This window comes from Lynx rufus, unplaced genomic scaffold, assembly GCF_022079265.1.
Source record: "Lynx rufus isolate CCGP_SWC_20201006 ecotype Redwood Valley unplaced genomic scaffold, mLynRuf1.p SCAF_11, whole genome shotgun sequence".
Taxonomy (NCBI): domain Eukaryota; kingdom Metazoa; phylum Chordata; class Mammalia; order Carnivora; family Felidae; genus Lynx; species Lynx rufus.
This window is the reverse complement of record NW_025814825.1, coordinates 27,579,825-27,598,330: the sequence shown is the minus strand read 5'-3', so window position 1 is coordinate 27,598,330 and position 18,506 is coordinate 27,579,825. Positions and strand designations below refer to the sequence as shown.

The 18,506-nt window shown below is 34.8% G+C and overlaps 1 protein-coding gene across 5 annotated transcripts in view; it reads right to left on the bottom strand.

Moving 5' to 3' along the window:
• Positions 1–18,506, bottom strand: part of MAPK8 (mitogen-activated protein kinase 8) — a 102,051-nt gene that overhangs the window by 38,459 nt on the left and 45,086 nt on the right. For 4 of the 5 annotated variants that reach the window (XM_047073076.1, XM_047073077.1, XM_047073075.1 and 1 more), the window contains 2 exons: positions 5,326–5,496; positions 1,785–1,914 (listed from right to left, as the gene is read on the bottom strand). In XM_047073076.1, coding sequence (XP_046929032.1) covers positions 1,785–1,914; positions 5,326–5,447 — 252 coding nt within the window. In that variant the 5' untranslated portion in view covers positions 5,448–5,496. Of the gene's footprint in view, positions 1–1,784; positions 1,915–5,325; positions 5,497–7,458; positions 7,519–18,506 lie in introns of those variants that run through there. The other variant, XM_047073079.1, reaches the window with a different exon arrangement.

The window sequence follows — 18,506 nt, the reverse complement described above, 5'->3', positions numbered from 1 at the left end:
GAATACAATACATGCGATGCACAAAATATGTGTTAATCGACTATTTATATTATTGGTAAGGTTTCCAGTCAATAGTAGGCTATTAGCAGTTAAGTTTGGGGTTGTTGAAAGTTATATGTACATCTCAACTACACAGAGGGTCAGCATCCTTAATGCCCACTTTGCTCAAGGGTCAATTGTATTTAGTTTTATATTCATTCTCTGAACAAATATGTTAGGAGCATCTACTCTACGTCAGTCAGCACTCTTCTAGGTGCCAAGGGTATTGCCTGCGTGGATCTTGCCACCCCCAGCAGAGGGTTAACTATGTGAAACAAGCTATCCATGCCCTCCATTTAGTCGATGGAACCATCTGTTTTTGCAGTCGGCTGGCTCAGGAAATAGGGAGTTATTGGCCATGTCCCCAGTGCAAAACTAAGGCAATATCACCACCATCATTGCCACGAAACAGGCTACAAGAGGCATAAGCAGCTCCATCTGAGAGGGAAAGACCACCAGCAAAACCCAGACAAGCAACATGGCTGGCTCCCACCGAAACAAGAATGGTGACACAACTTCTTCGCTGTCACTGACGGACTTTAAACTGTATCTCTTTTTAAACGCTGTTCTTTTTCTCTGGGAGGCCCTTTTTCTTTAACAATCCAATTTTTACCCCATTTTTAAGCATTAGTCTAGGGTCACCCTTCCCCAAAGCATTCCCATTTCATGAAAGCTCACTGCAATCTTCTCTCCCCTGAAATCTCAGCACTTATTTTCCACCCACCATGATATGACAATCAAACCTCTACCGCTTTATCATATTCGGTATTTCACTCTCTGTTATTTGTCTTCAAAATAACACTGTAATAAGCTCCCCCAAATCAGGAGCCTCATCCTTCCCCGACAGTGACTAGTAACTCCAGTACACAGAAACTTGCACAGTTAGTTCTCAAAATGTGGTAAACTGTGTTATCTGCAATCAGAAAGCATGGAGCTTACTGTATTTTATAAACTCCTTTAGACAAATATACCACAAAACATCTCCAGTCAGATGCTTTTGGTTTAGTACTTCATAAAACCGTCCCTTGCATAACTTACTCCTAGTTTATTTCCTCTTGGCTTATAAAAATCATTCCATTAAAGTAATCATGAAAGTATGCTGAAAGTAAGTTTTACAAAGTGTTAACAATTCTCAAAACGAATCAAAGTTATATGCTTAAGTCTTTATAATCATTAGGAAAAAGAATTAGGAATGCTTTCCTAATTTCATTTAAGTATCTTTTGCAGTTTCTGCTAAACTGCTTCATAAAATCACTGACTATCTTCAACTTAAAGTCACCAGTGAGTATCAGCATCACTTAAAAAACCAGGAGTGGGGTAGGGAGAAATGATTTCTATTTTATATCCAATATTAAATAAAATAACTATTGTCAAAGTAAAATGGGAACAATTTCACCTCTGTGCTAAGGCTACAGTTTTCTGAAATGTCAGCCTGCCAGAAAACAAAAAGTAGAAGATGAGATCAAGTCTAAATCAAGTTCTTCTAAAACACCTACCTCTTTTAAAACTCCTTTTGAAAAATAAAAAACTACACAATCTAAATTTCATCAACTGTCTTTCTTTTGATATAATTTAATAAAATTGAGAAAAATTCACACTGCAGACATATATCCCTTTTAGATAATGTTTCAAATTGGAAGAGCATTTAAAGCACCTAATATTTTTAAAAGTTTTGTTGGTTATGTATTCACGAACAAATCTTGATTTCATCTATACTTACAACATTTTCTCAAATGTTCACTTACATTTTTGTGATTAACACATTTCATTAGAACTAGCTCTCTGTAAGCCCGTTTAGCATGAGTCTGATTCTGAAACGGCCGGCTCAGCTTCTTGATTGCAACATTTCTTTCAAGAATGGCATCATAAGCTGCACTGTAACAAGAAATTCAAAAACAACAACAAAGCTTTAAAATCTACAAAACTGAATTTATGAAACATTCATGTAGATTCCTTACTCTCTCCAAAGATAAATGCAACTGTATCAATTTCCAGTGTTTGATAGGCAACATGTTTCTTCTCTACCTATTACAGCATATTCCAACAATGTATAGCATTGTTAACTGCTTCTTAAAACGCTAATGGATTCAAAGAGACAATGGACTGTGAAGGCAGAAACTGTACTTGTTAGTTGGGTGTCCTCCAAGATTTCCCTAGCATACAATGGGCACTCAATGCATAAATGTTTAATGAGTATTCAGGCCCAATACGTAGCTTAAAGCCTGATGAATCCTTCACTTTGCACCTACACCAAGGGCAGACAGGATTAAAGAATACGTGTGGTCATAAATTCTACCCAAAATACTTTCTGAAGAATTCGACATAAGTAGATCACTTCCAACTTCTTTGGACACAACAAAATGAATACAGAAAGAGGAAGGAACATACATACAGAGCTATACAAAGGGTTATTTTACAATGTAAAAGTATTTAAAATTTGTTTTGGAGAAGGGAATTAAAAAATCAAGCCTATAGATATGAATGCTAGATTTCAGGACATTAGAAGATGCTTCATAACTGTTACTGAAACACATAATTCTGTGACATACAGCAACACCATACTCATTACTCTTCATATCTTTACCATATGATACTGACTAAACATCATGTTTTACAAATGACAGACCAGAGACAGTAAAGCACAAATAAGGTAAATTATCTAAAAATTATAGAATGTTATGATTGAAAGAAACTTTTAAAATCATTTGAATTCACCACTTATTCACCAGAGGTTAATAAGTAATTTGCCCAAGGTTAGACAGAAAGTTAAAAGCAAAGCGGAGACCAAAAGACTAAGACATGAGGTTATGCTTTTCATACTGGACTACCTAACATACTTGAAGACTTCTGTTTATATATTTGGAAAGTGAGCACACTACTGACTAAAATTATTCTCTCATCCAACCTCACTGTATCAAATGTACTGAAAAAATATGTATTAAGAAATGAGCACTTTGGCATAAATGGACGCATCTATACATAATATATAGGATATAACTTATTTCCTATATATGTACATATGCATACACATAGCAAAACAGACATAAATATTATACTCTTTAGTTAGAAAATACCATATTTGTGTATATGTTCTCCCCAAATTAAAAAAACAACACCCACAACATAAGGGGTCATTAAAGATGATTAAAAGTTTTGACTGTTTCAGATAAAGTATGTTTTACTTTTAACCATTAAATTCATTCCTATTAATTTTTTGTGTTAAATCAAAGTAACATTTTAAACTATAGAGGTTCAAAAGTATCTGAGTAGGTTGTACTATTTTGTATCCAAGGAAGTTAGATTTCTAATTGTTGATACTTAAATGTGTACAAATTAGAGATCAATCCAGATCCCAATGAATCTTACCATCTATCACTGGGGTCCAAAATAATGCCTTAAAAAAATTAATTTCTTCAGTTGACAGTGATAGTAAACAAACACACACAGTGAGTTTAAAAACTTTTTAGCTTAATATTTGTCTATTTCATAATAATCTTTTGTGAAAGAATAAGCAAAATATTTGAAGACACTTATTCCTTAGGACAAAACAGAGGCTGGTTTAAGATGGCTTGAGGTCCCTTCCAAAGCAGTTTTTTTTTTTTTTTTTAATTCTGGTACACAAATTTCAAAATGTACTTACCTGAGGATAAGTGAAGGTACAGAAAAAACATTTATATATATACTTTTATATATATGTTCATGTATTACATATATATATGTGTATGTATGTATATATATGTGTGTGTATGTATGTATATAAATACCATATTCCTCACAATAATGTAAATCAGGTGAGAAAACAGGCTTAGCAATATTAATTTGCCATGAATCACAAAGTTAGTACATCATAAAGCTAGAATCTGAACCATGAGCTGGCTTTCAGAATCCTTCCTGTATTGACTATACCACATTATTTTCTTTACAATGAATTTGTGGTTCGTTAAATGTGGTTGGTTAAAATGACAACCAGCCAGCCAATACTACTTTTTAAAGTTACCCAAAATACTAAAAATGAAAAAAAAGTTACCCAAATTCTGTAATTTTTCGTATTATAAATTATTTCGAGAGTACAAAAAAGAGAATAAATGCTACTGTTACTATTACAGAAATGTGAGAGATTTTGGCATTTTACCATAATTGCTCTGAATTTTTAATAAATTCACAGATAAAGTCCCCTTTCTTTGTCTCTATTTTTGGAAATGGACATTATTCTCAAGAACTTGGTGTTATTAATGTTTTTATAGCTTTCTACATACATATACATCCATAAATATATGGTACTATTTTGTATATTTTCAACTATATATAAATGGTATTATAAGGTATATGTATTCCGCATCTTCCTTTTAAACTCAACAACACTACAACTCTGAGACTGTCTTTGTTGAAACACAGCTCCAGTTCATCCTAAATATTGTATAGTATTTTACTGTATGAATATATCACAATTTTTTATTCTCATGGATAGACTCACTGCTATTAACAATTTTTGTTATTATAAACAGTGTTGCAAAGAATAGTCTCTTTAGGTACATGTGCAAGTGTTTTTCTGGAACCTGGGGGAGACCTGCAGGGTCATAAACACTTAATGATTTTTAATAGATTCTGAGACAAATCTGGTCAAGAAAAGGTAATAAAGATATAATTACGCTAGAGCGAGGCTAAGAATTCCCCAAAGCACTAGATTATGCTAACTTAGTGATCTAAAATCATTAGCAGAACTGTCCCAAAAAGTATTCTACATTTCAGTTTATTAAGAATTATGTTGATCTATAAAGCCTACGCCCACTGCAGAGATTAGCTTGTAAATCAGTTTTAAAGATACATATGAGTTTTTGAAACATACAATGAAAAATGAGCTCACTTCATTCCCCAGTATAAAATAAGATTTCTGAAATTCCAGAGTTTCACTGTAGTGTGAAAATGATGATTAAGTGAAGCTTCTTATTAAAGTAGCTATGGGAATAGATGTATACATGGAATTAACAAGCATGCCACTTATTCTTTCCTGATATAGATTATTTGTCTTTACATGGCTTATGACCACGTATTTAATCATAATTTATACTTAAAGATGACAGTGATTTATAAAGTTGTGTTTAATGAATAATAAAGAACATCAACCCAGAACAAAATTATTACCATGTTATAGCTTTAATTTAAATAACATAGTTTTATTTTAACTTTTTTGAAGCAAATGAAATATTTACCAAGGTATCTATATTACAAGAGGAGAAAAGATAGCAGTTAATGATTCTCTGCCTAATTTTTGGAAGTAAAACTTACCATACTATTCCTTGAGCTCCTGAGCCTATAGGTTTTAAATTCTGATATCGTTTCAAAACTGTAAATGTAGAATCTCCAATCTCTACACTATAAAAATTGCTGTCACGCTTGCTTCTGCTCATGATGGCAAACAATTAATTTAATGGCTTCATCCAAATATTCACCGAGAAGCTGCAAAATGGAACAAAATGTGATGTTAACAAAATGAATGTATTTAATCTTAAAATTCGAGTCTTCGCTCTGTTCACTGATAGTAACACAGACGGCTACAGCACGGTAAAAGAGCTACTTCATTAAAATACATTAAAACACAAATAGAAAGAAAAAATACCTCAGAACTTGGTTAGCATCTGCCATACTTAAGGAGAGGATTGATAGTTAAAAACAAAACAAAACCTTTTACAAGGGTAAACAATTTCTTCACTGTAAGTCACTAGTATTAATATGCATACATGTCTTAACTTATTGGAAAACTGTAAAAACATTTTAGCAAAAGCAAATAATTATAACTAAACATGCTTTTAAGGTCACTTCCATAGTTTAAAATTTAAAACCAGTCATTTTATGTATTTATTATAGATTATTGAAAACTTAATTTTTGTGAGAAATTGATACTATCATAATTTGCAAACTCATTTAATGTGACATGGAAGAAACAACCAACTGGCAGGCAAGTAAGCTGGTTAGCATGTATCACCCCTACCTAACAAACACAGTACAGTGCTGTCACCATGCCCCTGACCCCCAACAGCAACACCCAGGGTGTAATGCATATGTTGTTAGAATGGTTGAAAGGATGAGAAGAAGGGTAGAAACTATACAATAAAATAAAAAGATAACAAAGTTAAAAATGAGAAAATATATAGAGAAAAGCATTTAGTATATTAGGATATGAAATAAAGCAATATACTGTTCTGAATTGTGGGGCCTCAGAAGCATAACCTAAGTTCTGACCACAGTTCTTTGCCACATGCCTGATTATAAGCCAAGGAAGTCTTTTTCTACTTGTTTGAGCTGTATTTATTGACATACCTATTACTCATTCTAGACAGAAGTGGCCTATTGCAAAATGCATGCAAGACAGCTCCAACCTACTCCCCACATCCCACAATAAGACTAGAAACCAGTTAAGTCTAAAGAATTACTGTTTGTGTGTGTGGTTGCAAGGCAACGCCTACAAAAACAAAAATAAAGACAAAATCCTGATGATTAGACTTACAATGCAAAGAATCAATTTAACAAACACTAAGAATTACTAAGTGTCTAACCTGCGCCAGGCACTGTATTGCGCCCTAGAGCCAGACTATGTAGAAGCTCATGAACTGGATTCTAACAGTTTAATTCCCAGAGTAGGACAGAAACCACTGAACAGCTCCCTGGCTGCTACCTGGAGATTACACTCCAAGAGGAGGCGGAGCAAGAGTTGTAAAACTAGTTGCAAAACTAGTAAGCTATTGTACCAATCCAGATAAGAGAGAAAATTAAAATTAATGAGAATTCTTAGATGTGATGGCGTTAAGAATAAACAGAAACTAAACAAAAATGTCCAAACGGTGTAAGCTTTAAAAAAGAAGGTAAATAAATCGAGAGCAATTGAAAAGTCGGATCAATGATTTGGATAAATTAAAGAGGGGCCAGAGAAACACTTCCAAAATTAGTAACTAAAACTAGTCATGTAACGCCCCAGAGAGAAGTGTCTGAAATGACAAGTGTCATCTATCTACCTAAGTGGAACCAGAGGCTTAAAGGAAAAAAGTTTGCTCATGATTTAAACACTTAGATATACCCGTAGGCTGATCAAATATAGGTATTGGTTACCCAGACTAATTTCTTAACTTAACCTGAATTCCTTCTTGTCTACTGGAGTAGGGAAATAGAAAGAGAAGTGAAAAGAGGAAAAGAAGGAAGCATTGGGTGTCAGCGCCCTCATCAAATATTCTACACATTTATCCTGGAAACTAGGTCGGCCCAGGGCCTGGAGACAGTAATAATGCTCTCTGGTAATTTGCACATATGGCCAGAGACTGAGCACAGAGCCTCCTTAATGGCAAGGAAAGGCTTCTCTTTATTCTCAGAACAGAATGGCCCAGGAGCAGGAGTGCCCATGGTATGCACGCAGAAGTCTAGACTAACCTGTGGCAGCAGCTGAGCAATGATAGCTACAACACCCCAGAACAGAGCAGGGATAGCAGGCAGAGTACCCAAGGTTAAGTAGGCAGACCCAGCCAGTAGTACCCTCTGTAGAAGCCACAGCTGCCACTCCTACAAAAAGGAAATAGAAAACTCTACTCACTTACATTATCAGCTGTACAATATTTACCGGCACGCCTGAGTAAAAATGTATGTTGGGTACCAAAACACAATAGTATTCAGCATCTGGCCATCCACAGAACTTGCAGTTAAGACAGATAAGGAGACCTTACATTGCTTAGAATCTGCTGGTGTATCACTATGGTTGTGATAAGAGCTGTGAAGGGAAAGGACAGGATGCTGATAGAAGCAAGCCTGCTAGTCTGGGCTCAAGAAAAAATTCCCTTTATGCTGTGATGTTTGAGCAGGATCTGAACACAGATTATGAGTTAACCAGACACGGAAATAAGGGAGTTTTCTAGGCAGAACAATCTATGCTGCATCCCTTTTTACAACCCAACAGTATTCCATTGTGTGGATATACCATTTGGACATTTGCATTGTTGCCAGTCTGGAGGTTATTACAAATAACGCTAGTATAAACATTCACACTCCCCCTGCCATTCATCTTGGGTAAATACCTAGGAATGGGGTTTTTGACTCTTAACGTTTAATTTTATAAGAAATTGCCAAACTGTTTTCCAAAGTGGCCATACCATTTTTCATTCCTACCAGCAAAGTAAGTAAAAGTAAGCAAAAGTAAGCAAAGTAACCTTCTTGTGATTGCCAATTTCTTGTGATTTTACATTTTACTAGCGGGTGCACAGTGGTATTTCACTGTGGCTTACATTTGCATTTCCTAATAATTAACAATGCTGAACATTTTTTCATGGGCTTATATGCTACATCTTTTTTTTGTGTGAAGTAGCTAATTCTTTTGCCCATTTAAAAATATAATTGTTTTGGTACTTATTTATATATTCTGGATATACATCCTTTATCAGATGTGCAAGCATTTTTTCCCAGTCTGTGGCTTGCCTTTCTATTTTCTTAACAGTGTCTTTTTCTTAAAACTGTTTACCGTGAAATAATTTTAAACCAACACAGATGTTACAAAAATAGTACAGAGTTCCTGGCAATGCTTCACCCAGCTTCACTCAAATGAGAGCATTTGACATAACCATAGTACAATTATCAAAAATTGATATTTGATAGAGAAAGTTTACATTGGTACATACTATTAGCCAACAAGGAAACGGACATTGTTCAGATTTTACTTGTTTTTATATGCACTTTGTGTGTGTGTGTACAGTTCTATGTAAATTTATCACATACACCTATTAGTGTAATCTCTATCACAATCAGAATACAGAAGTGTTTCATCTCACCAAAGAAAATCCTTCATGTTATCCCTGTATATAATCACACTTTCTTGCCAACCCTACCCCTGGCAGTTTGATCTGTTTCCACCACTATCATTTTTTTTTCATTTAAATAATGTTATATAAATGGAATCACATAATATGTAATCCTTTATATATATTACAGTTCCCAATATATAGGCCTTGCAAAATTTTGTTCAGTTTCTCCTTAAGTATTAATATTCTGGGTGCTATTGTAAATGTTTTCATGTTAATTAATTTTTAAATTTTCAATTGTTCATTGGTAGCACATAGAAATACAATTAAGTTTTCTGTATAATAACTTTGTACAAAGCTCATTTATTAGTCTTAGTAGCCTTTTTTGTGGATTCTTTGAGATGTCCTACATACACAGTTTCATTTTTTCATTTCCAACTTGGATGCCTCTGACTTCCTTTTCTTGCCCCACTGTACTAACTATAATTTCCATACAATCCAGAATAGAAGTGGCAAGAGCAAACAAACATCATTCTCTTGGTTCCTGATCTTAGAGAAAGCATTTAGTCTTTCATCACTAAGTATGATGTAAATGACAGGATTTTATGAGATGCCATTTAACAAGATAAGAAAGTTCTCCTTATGGCCTATTTCACTGAGAGTTTTTAGTATTAATGAGTACTGAATTTTGTCAAATGACTTTTCTGGATCTATTGAGATAATAATATAGTTTTGCCTTCTTAGTTGGTTTATATGATGAATTACACTGATGATTTTCAAATGTTGAACCAACCTGTATTCTTGTAATGAATCCCACTTAGTCAAAAGTATCCTTTTTATTTTAATTCACTTGGCTTAAACTGTGTCGAAGGTTTTTCAATTTATTTTTATAGGGAATACTGGTCTGTAGTTTTCTTTCACGGTGAATGTAATGAGTTGGGAAGTGTTCCCTCCTCTTTTTCTGAAAGACTCTGTGTAGAAGTGGTATTATTTGATCTTGGAATGTCTGATAAAATGTCTCTGGAAAGCCTTCAAGGACAAGGGTTTTTTTGTGGAAAGGTTTTCATTGCAAATTAAAAAAAAAAAAAAACTAATACACACATACACAGAGGACTATTCAGGCTTTCAATTTCTTCTTAAACGAGGTTTGGTAGTTCTGTGTTTTTCAAGGAATTTGCTAATTTCATCTAAGTTGTCCAATGTGATGTCTACAGGATCTGTAATCATGTACCCTCTTTCATTCCTGTTATTATAATCCATCTTTTCTCTTTTTTCCTGATTAATCTGGCTAGAATTTTATCACTCTTATTGGCCATTTTAAAAAGTTAGAATTTAATTTCTGGTTTTCTGTATTTTTATACTTTTCTATTTCACTACTTCCTGCTCTTGTCTTTGTTTCCTTCTTTTTGCTTGTTTTGGGATTCCTCTTCTACTTTCTTATAATGGAAGCTTAAAAGTATTGGTTTGAAAAAATTTTTTAAATAATATAAACATTTAATACCATAATTTGCTCACCACTTTAGCTTCTACCCATAATTTATCATCATATCCATATTCAATAATAAAATAAATACAAACACTTGAATAGGCTTTACTTAATGCCAGGTCCTATTTCAAGTGCTTTATAAATTTATTTTAATCCTCACAAGAGGCCTATGGATGTTTTCTAGTTGTTTATGGCTAAGGGTAAATTCAGTTCTTGTTACTACTATTTGGCTGGAAGCATAAATCCCATATACTCATTTTGTCTGATGTTTCCTTATGTTGAAATAGGAATTACTGTTTTTCCATCTTCCAGATGGTGAAATTAAGTCTTAGAAAGGTTAATTGCCTATGGTTACAAAGTTAGTAAGGAGTAGAAGGAAGATTTGAGTCCTTCACCCATATACTAGAGTCCAAAATAAAAAAAAAAAAAATCTTGGTGGTGAAAAAGGATATGAAGGAAGAGGAACAGTTATAAATACACTGAGTCGGAGATATCTCCAAGATATCCAAATGGAAATATCAAGTTGGTAGCCAGATACAGAACTGGACCTCAGAGGAGAGTGTGGGTGAAAGATACAAATTTAGGAGTTGTTGTTACTGAACTAATGAGAATGATGTTACTCAAAAGGAGTGCAGTAGGAAGGGAAAGAGACCTAAGATTCAGCTTTGTAAACACCGACATTTAATGAGCAATTAAAGATAAGCCAACAAAGAAGTCAGAGAAGAGAACCAGACATAGAAAATGAACAGAACACCTTGGAGAAGCCAAGGAAGTGTTTTTAAAGAACAGTCAGTGGTCAATAGCTCTGAATACTATAGACATATCAAAGAAACCGCTTGAGTTAGAGTAATGAGGGTAGAAGCGAGACTGGAATGAGCTGAGGTGTGAGAAGGATATGATTTTAGACACAGGTTAAGTAGGTGTCAGTACTTGTATAGAGAAATTTAGCAAAGAGGAAACTGATAGAGAAAGGTAAATGGTCAAGGGAGGGTGATTAGATTATATAATATATAACATAGTATAGCATAGCATATATAACACAGAGACAACCTGAACATATTTACCTACTAATAGAAAGGATCCAATATATAGAGGAAGGGTGAGAATAGGGGAATGAAAAAAAATGAAGTTTCAGGTAGCACAGTATCTCTGAAAAGGTAGAAAGGAATGGGATCCAGAACACATGTGGCCATACAGATGGAAATACTGGTGTCACTCTGCCATCAGAAAATACCATCAAGTGACTGAGACAAAAGGATCAATTTTCAAGATAAGGGCATTAAGGCTACTGGTGACATTTATGGAGGATGCATTTGCTGTCCTGTTCTCTCCATGATGAAGCTGGATGAACACAAGTGTGAGGAAGAAATGGTATGGACTCTGATCACTCATGCCCCTACTCAGGAAAGCCTCTTCTTGGATTAAAAACAAAGGAACTACAGTTGTAGAATTTAGATGTGACTGGTTTTGAGGCTCACAAGAGTAAGAGAATAGACAGGCATTATTATCCCATCCAACAGATTAGTAAACTGAGGTTCAAAAAAGCTAACATGCAATCAATTGCTGTGGAAATATTGAGGTTCAGCTCTAGCCTTCAAATTTCACCTCTCATTATTCCCACAGTGAGAACACTACAATGTAAACATGGCTAAATTATCAACCCCCAAATCTCTCATGCATCTGAAATTTGCTTATTTTCCCTTTCCTTTTTGTGAAACATTTTCACTTATTTTTTCCATCCCACTATATCTACCAAAGACCAGTTTAAGTATGATGTTCAGGAACCCTTTGCCACTCAAACCAGCCTGAACCTAATGTCTTATCTAAACCACTTTGTATATTTAGATATACAGATTTTACTACCAGACTGTGATCTTTTTGAGGGTAAGGATTACTTTCCTAGGTTTTCAGATTTCCAAAACATATCAGCTCTCTGTATAGTTATTATTTAAATAATAATTGCTAAAAAAGTTAACCAAGAATATGAAGTCACAAATTACTTAATAAATTGTTCTGTTTATCTTCACCAATGTTTTCCTTTGTTAGCAGGGGAAAAGAAGAGATTAAACTAGGTTTTTATGACTCAATTTCTATGACGTCTACACAAGGAACTACTGCTATCAGGCTGGTCCACCTATAAAATGGTTGGTCTGGTAAGCCTGAATGTGGAGACAAACAAGTTAAACTAAATAGTTATATTAAAAGTATTTAGGGGAAAAAAAGAATGAGTTTAATGCAGCCATACAGATAAGCCTCAAAGACAACAGAAGTAACTCTGGTTGCGTCACAAACCTATTTAATAGCTAAGCTTAGAATTTAACCAATTAACTTCAGAAGTTATTCTATAGAAAAGTAAAACTCAACAAGCTAGTATAATCCTCACAGCCAAAAATTATTAGTAAGTATTAAGACTTAAGCTTATTATTAAAACACAATGAAGTAGGGGCACCTGGGTGGCTCAGTTGGTTAAGTGGCTAACTTTGGCTCAGGTCATGATCTCACGGTTCATGGGTTCGAGCCCCCCATTGGGCTCTGTGCTCACAGCACAGAGCCTGGAGCCTGCTTTGGATTCTATGTCTCCTTCTCTCTGCCCCTCCCCCACTCACACTCTCTCAAAAAATAAATAAAACATTAAAAAAAATTTAAAACAGGATGACATAAAACCAACAGGAAAGAAGAAGCAAAATTATTTACTTATCTACATCTCCAAAGCTGAATGGGCTGAACATACAGACACTTGTATACTTTTTTTTTTCCTAGAGTACTTTACTCTAGTTTAGTGATTCTCCAATTTAAAGGTGCATAATAATGTTCAGAAGTGTGTGTGTGTGTGTACGCGCACGCACAGAAGATTTTATATTGTCTTTTATGAGTTAGGGAATTTTCAAGAGTGATTCTGACTTTGGCTTTACATACTGACTTTAAACTCTTAAGTCCAGTGTGCACAAGAGTCCATTCTAAATAACCTGTAAGACTTGCACAAAATCACCCCTAAAAATTATTTAAATCATCATATACAATAATATTTAGTACAATAATTTTTAGGGCTAAATATGAGATGTTCACCCTATGGAAAACATAGGGACTAATTAAAGCAGAACACAGACTCCTGCCTCCAAAGGCATAAGCTCACTGGGATGGGCAGAACTGTCTGTACTATTTAAACTGTCACTGATCTCAGTTTGTTGGTAAGATATGCATAGTTGGATATTTAAAAGTTAAACCTGTGTAAGATGAAATATCACTGCCATTAAGCATTAAAATAATGAAGCTTCTAGGGAGAAGTTAGAATCTTAAAAGAATTAATTCACCTTATTCAGACTTTATTAAAAAAAGAGGCTAACTGGGCCTACCTGAGGGTTGAAATAATGCCCCTCTAAATTTGAGACTTTTTTCAAAAAATTTAAATTCAAGTTAGTTAACATATAGTGTAAAAATGATTTCAGGAAAAGAATTTAGTGATTCATCACTTATATGTAACACCCAGTGCTCATCCCAACAAGAGCCCTCCTTAATGCCCATCACCCATTTAGCCCTTCCCCCCCACCTAACACCCCACCAGCAACCCTCAGTTTGTTCTCTGTATTTAAGAGTCTCCTATGGTTTGTCTCCCTCTCAGTTTTTGTATCTTTGCTTCCCTTCCCTTGTGTTCATCTGTTTTGTAACTTAAATTCCATGTATGAGTGAGGTCATATGATATTTGTCTTTCTCTGACATTCTTTCGCTAAGCGTAACACACTCTAGTCCCATCCACGTTGTTGCAAAAATTTCATTATTTTTGATCGCCGAGTTATATTCCATTGTATATATACAGAACTTCTTCTTTATTCATTCATCAGTCGATGGATATTTGGGCTCTTTCCATATTTTGGCTATTGTAGATAGTGCTCCTATAAACACTGGGGTACATGCATGTGCCCCTTCGAAACAGCACTCCTGTATCCTTTGGATAAATACCTAATGGTCCAAATGCTGGGTCGCAGGGTAGTTCTATTTTTAATTTCTTGAGGAACCTCCATACTTTTTTCCAGAGTGGCTGTACCAGTCTGCATTCCCATCAGCAATGCAAAAGGGTTCCTCTTTCTCGTCATCCTTACCAACATCTGTTGTTGCCTGAGTTGTTAATTTTAGCCATTCTAACAGGTGTGAGGTGGTATCTCTTCCCTCCTTTTCTCACTACTCATTTATAAAGAGGATAGGATCTACTCCCACAGATCCTCTGTAAAAAACTAGAAGGTAAATCCTTCAAGCATTAGCTATGTTTCCTTTAAACATGTTATCCTTTAAACATTAATGTGTGTCTTTAGTTATCCATTGAGTGCAGAAAGAAAGTATTCCAGCTAAAAGATAACCTGGATGTCTGGGCCACCAGTGATTCTTTTTACTATATAACAATCATACCTAGTATGCCCTCTTTTCTAGAAAAGTCCCACCCTCCCCCACAAAGGGAGCAGAGGAAATAAGGCTCAGTCTCTGTACTTCAGCAATCGGCTTTTGTAGGATTTATAAAATAGATATATCTCTTAATTGAGCTTATTTGAGTAGGTTTATTACATTCCAACCACAAAATAATGCTAACACATCAGTGTCCCTTCACAATTTCTGTATTTTGAGGCAGATGCCTTTAACTAAAATAGCAGCAGCCACATGAACACTAAGCTTCAGAATTAGTTTCCAAGACTTCAGACATTCAAGTTATTTATTAACAATCTCAGGACTTTATAGCAGTGTCCTTAGCAATAAAGTAGGATGCTTCTAAGTACCTTCCAACAAAATAACAACCCAATATATATTCTAATACCATTCACATTTTAGTTAACTGGTATCCAAGGTTCTACAAATTACTTTGTACTCAAAATGGCAAAAATCTCAAAAATATTAAGAAAGCTGGCTCTGGGCTGCTCAACTGTGTGTAGATTGTTTATGTTAGTGGTTAAAATGCAGTGAGAATTTTCTCAATGACATTCATTTCAATAAAAACAGGTAACCTAATCTGTAAGAATATACTATTCCTCAAGGTACTCAAAAAATATTTTCATTTTAAAGCTAAAAAAAATTTATACTTGAAAATTCCTGTCACTTTTCTTTTTTTTTTTTTTTTTTTTTAGTTATTAGGCAAGAAAGAATACCTATAGCTTTAAGGGCATCTTTGTACAATGTGGTAGCTTGGGTTAACTGTTCTGCTTTCAAAAAAACTGATCATACGAAAGAACTCATTCCTTGAGACAGATTCAAATGCCTGACCTTTTCTAATTATAATTTTGCCAAATCTTCTAGTAATAAGATTCTCAGGCTCACAAGAGAAGAAAATGTTGATCACATTCAACCACCACCAGAGACACTTCCTAAAACCACAAATTAGAAGTAGCAAATGAGAAGTGTCCCAGATGCATTGTACGAGGAATTTTACTCATATTAGTTAATTCTACATATAATTACCACTAGTTATCTTGCCAGCAGTGTAATTATGATAAGAATTTTGAAAAAGTGCTATTAGGTGTTAGAAGAAAGTGATTCCATTACAAACAGCTTTCTGTAATTAAATATGCCTGCTCCCAGGAGAAAAAAAATAATCATTGAATTTCAGAGTAAATTACACCATGTTTCAAAATCTGAAAGCTCAGCAAGATGGAGGACAAAAGCAGCATTTCCATCTGATTGTGATAACCAGATATAACAAATCTAAGCTGAACATTTGCAAGATTAATAAAAAGGTTTAATCGCCCAGTTACAAACCTATAATCAATCACTCAGAAAGAGCTTCAATTTTAAGCTCTAACTCATCTTCAAGATGCCCTTCACAGAGTAAGATCTATTATCTTGTACCAACCATAAAAATCTCTCTTTTTTTCACTAATAACACATTAACAACAACAAAGGATAAAGATTAAAAACACAGATTTTTTTTTTCCCTGCATAAATTTATAGCAGATACTAAGTACTTCTCCTCTAATCCTCCTTCCCCCATACTTCCCCAAAAGATTTATTACTTGGAGTAGTCCAATAACCTACATGAGGAGAAAGCTCATGGAATCTCTTAAAAAGCAATTTAAACATAACATGGGTGTCCCCATGTTAAATGGCAGAAATGATAAAATGGCTTTTCTGGTTTGGAGTTTTTGATTCATGAAAGTCAACAATGCTAGCTAACTTAAGAGCATTTATTTATCCCTAAAGGGGCCTCTAATAATTTTAAACCATAAAACAATGAAGTGCTTTGAAGGAAAAAGATCCTTAAATAATAATGTCAAATGATTTGATGCAACAAATGGCACAGAGGAAACAAAACAAAGCATGCTAGATTCAGTACAAGAATGAATTGATAATAGGGCTCAAAAGGCCCCAGGAGTATTATAGCCCTGAGTAATAATAATTATGATACTCCTGAGGCATTAAGAAATTAAGTGACCAGTGTACTCCATTTCAGAAAGCCAGAACCTGGCCAAAAACTTTTATAAGGAAGTTAATCAAAGTTATGGTTTTTAAATGTTAGTATATTGAGGAGAAAGAAACAATCACATATAATACACATCATTCACTGGCAATAAACATGTCGCAAAAAGTCACAATTACTTCTCAAATCCTTACAATCACCTTTCATGCTTCACTATCTCTTGAACCCCTGGAAAAACCATTCACAAGTTCCCCAAATCCAGGACCTGCTCAGTCAACTCTTCTTGAACCACTGTGCAAATTGCTCAAACCTGGCAAGCAACTTTTCTCATCTACTTCCCACTCTTTAAATGCATATAGTACCTAAAAAGACCTTACCTTTCTATATACAGTAAAACCTTGGTTTGCAAGTATGAATTTGTTCTGGAAACATGCTTGTAATCCAAAGCACTTGTATATCAAAGCAAATTTCAAGAACCACTGGCTCAGTTGTGATCATGTGATATTTGGCATCATAACTATTCATCCTGCAAGACATCACTTGTTTATCAAGTTAAAATTTATTAGAAATGTTTGCTCATCTTGGGACACCTGGGTGGCTCAGTCGGTTAAGCATCTGATTCAGCTCAGATCACGATCTTGTAGTTCATGACTCGAGCCCCGCACAGGACTCTGTGCTGACAGCTCAGAGGCTGGAGCCTGCTTCAGATTCTGTGTCTCCCTCTCTCTCTGCCCCTCCCCTGCTCACACTCTTTCTCAAAAATAAAACATTAAAAAAAATTTTTTTTAAACAATTATTTGCTCATCTTGCAGAACGCTTGCAGATCAAGTTACTCACAATCCAAGGTTTTACTGTATTTGTCTTCCTTGGTAAATTCATGGCTTCAATTATGATCTCCCAGTTTTATTTCCAGACCAGAACTCTCTCCTATATATTCAACTGTCTCTTAGTCATCTGAGTATGTTCTATAGGTATTCAAACTGTAAATAGTTAAAATCGAACCTTTCTTTCTTCCAAAACTCACTCTTCCTTCTGTATCTATTTCTTTTACCAGCAGTACCATTCTTCTAGTAAAACTATTGTTCATTTTCCTTTAGTGTCACCTTCACCTTAGGATCAGTCCCTTACAGAGTTATTCTCATTTATTCTTAGCACACACGAACCCTCAGGCTTTTAAAGCTTCTACTTTTTTCCTTCCTCATCTTAAATTCCACAGTCCATTAGTCAGACCACCACTAAGCCAACATCCCTGCTCTGCTCTCTCCTGATGCACTAACCTGGAATAACACAGTGTGGACCAAACTGGCTGTCTCCTGAGTCTATACAGAAGCTGCTGAACAAAAAACACAATGGTGCATACTGGTACTGCTTTTAAATTCAAGGCCTGAAAACTAAGCCAGACAGATAATCCTAGATTTCCCTAGTCAGCTGTCTTCTCTAATTTCTACAGTACAGTTGACCAAGGAACAGCACAGGTTTGAATTGTGTAGGTCCACTCATATGTGAATTTTTTTCAATAAATATAGCACAGTATTATATAAATGTATTTTCTCTTCCTTCTGACTTTCTAAATAGCATTTTCTTAGTAACATTTTCTTTTCTCTAGCGTACTTTATTGTAAGAATACAGTATATGATACATATACATAATATGCATTAATCAACTATTTATGTTATCAGTAAAGCTTCCCATCAATAGCAGGCTGTAAATAGTTAAGTTCTGGAGAAGTCAAAAGTTAGATGCAGATTTTCCACTGCATGAAGGCTGGCACCCCTAACCCCCACATTATTCAAGGGTCAACAGAATCTATGTC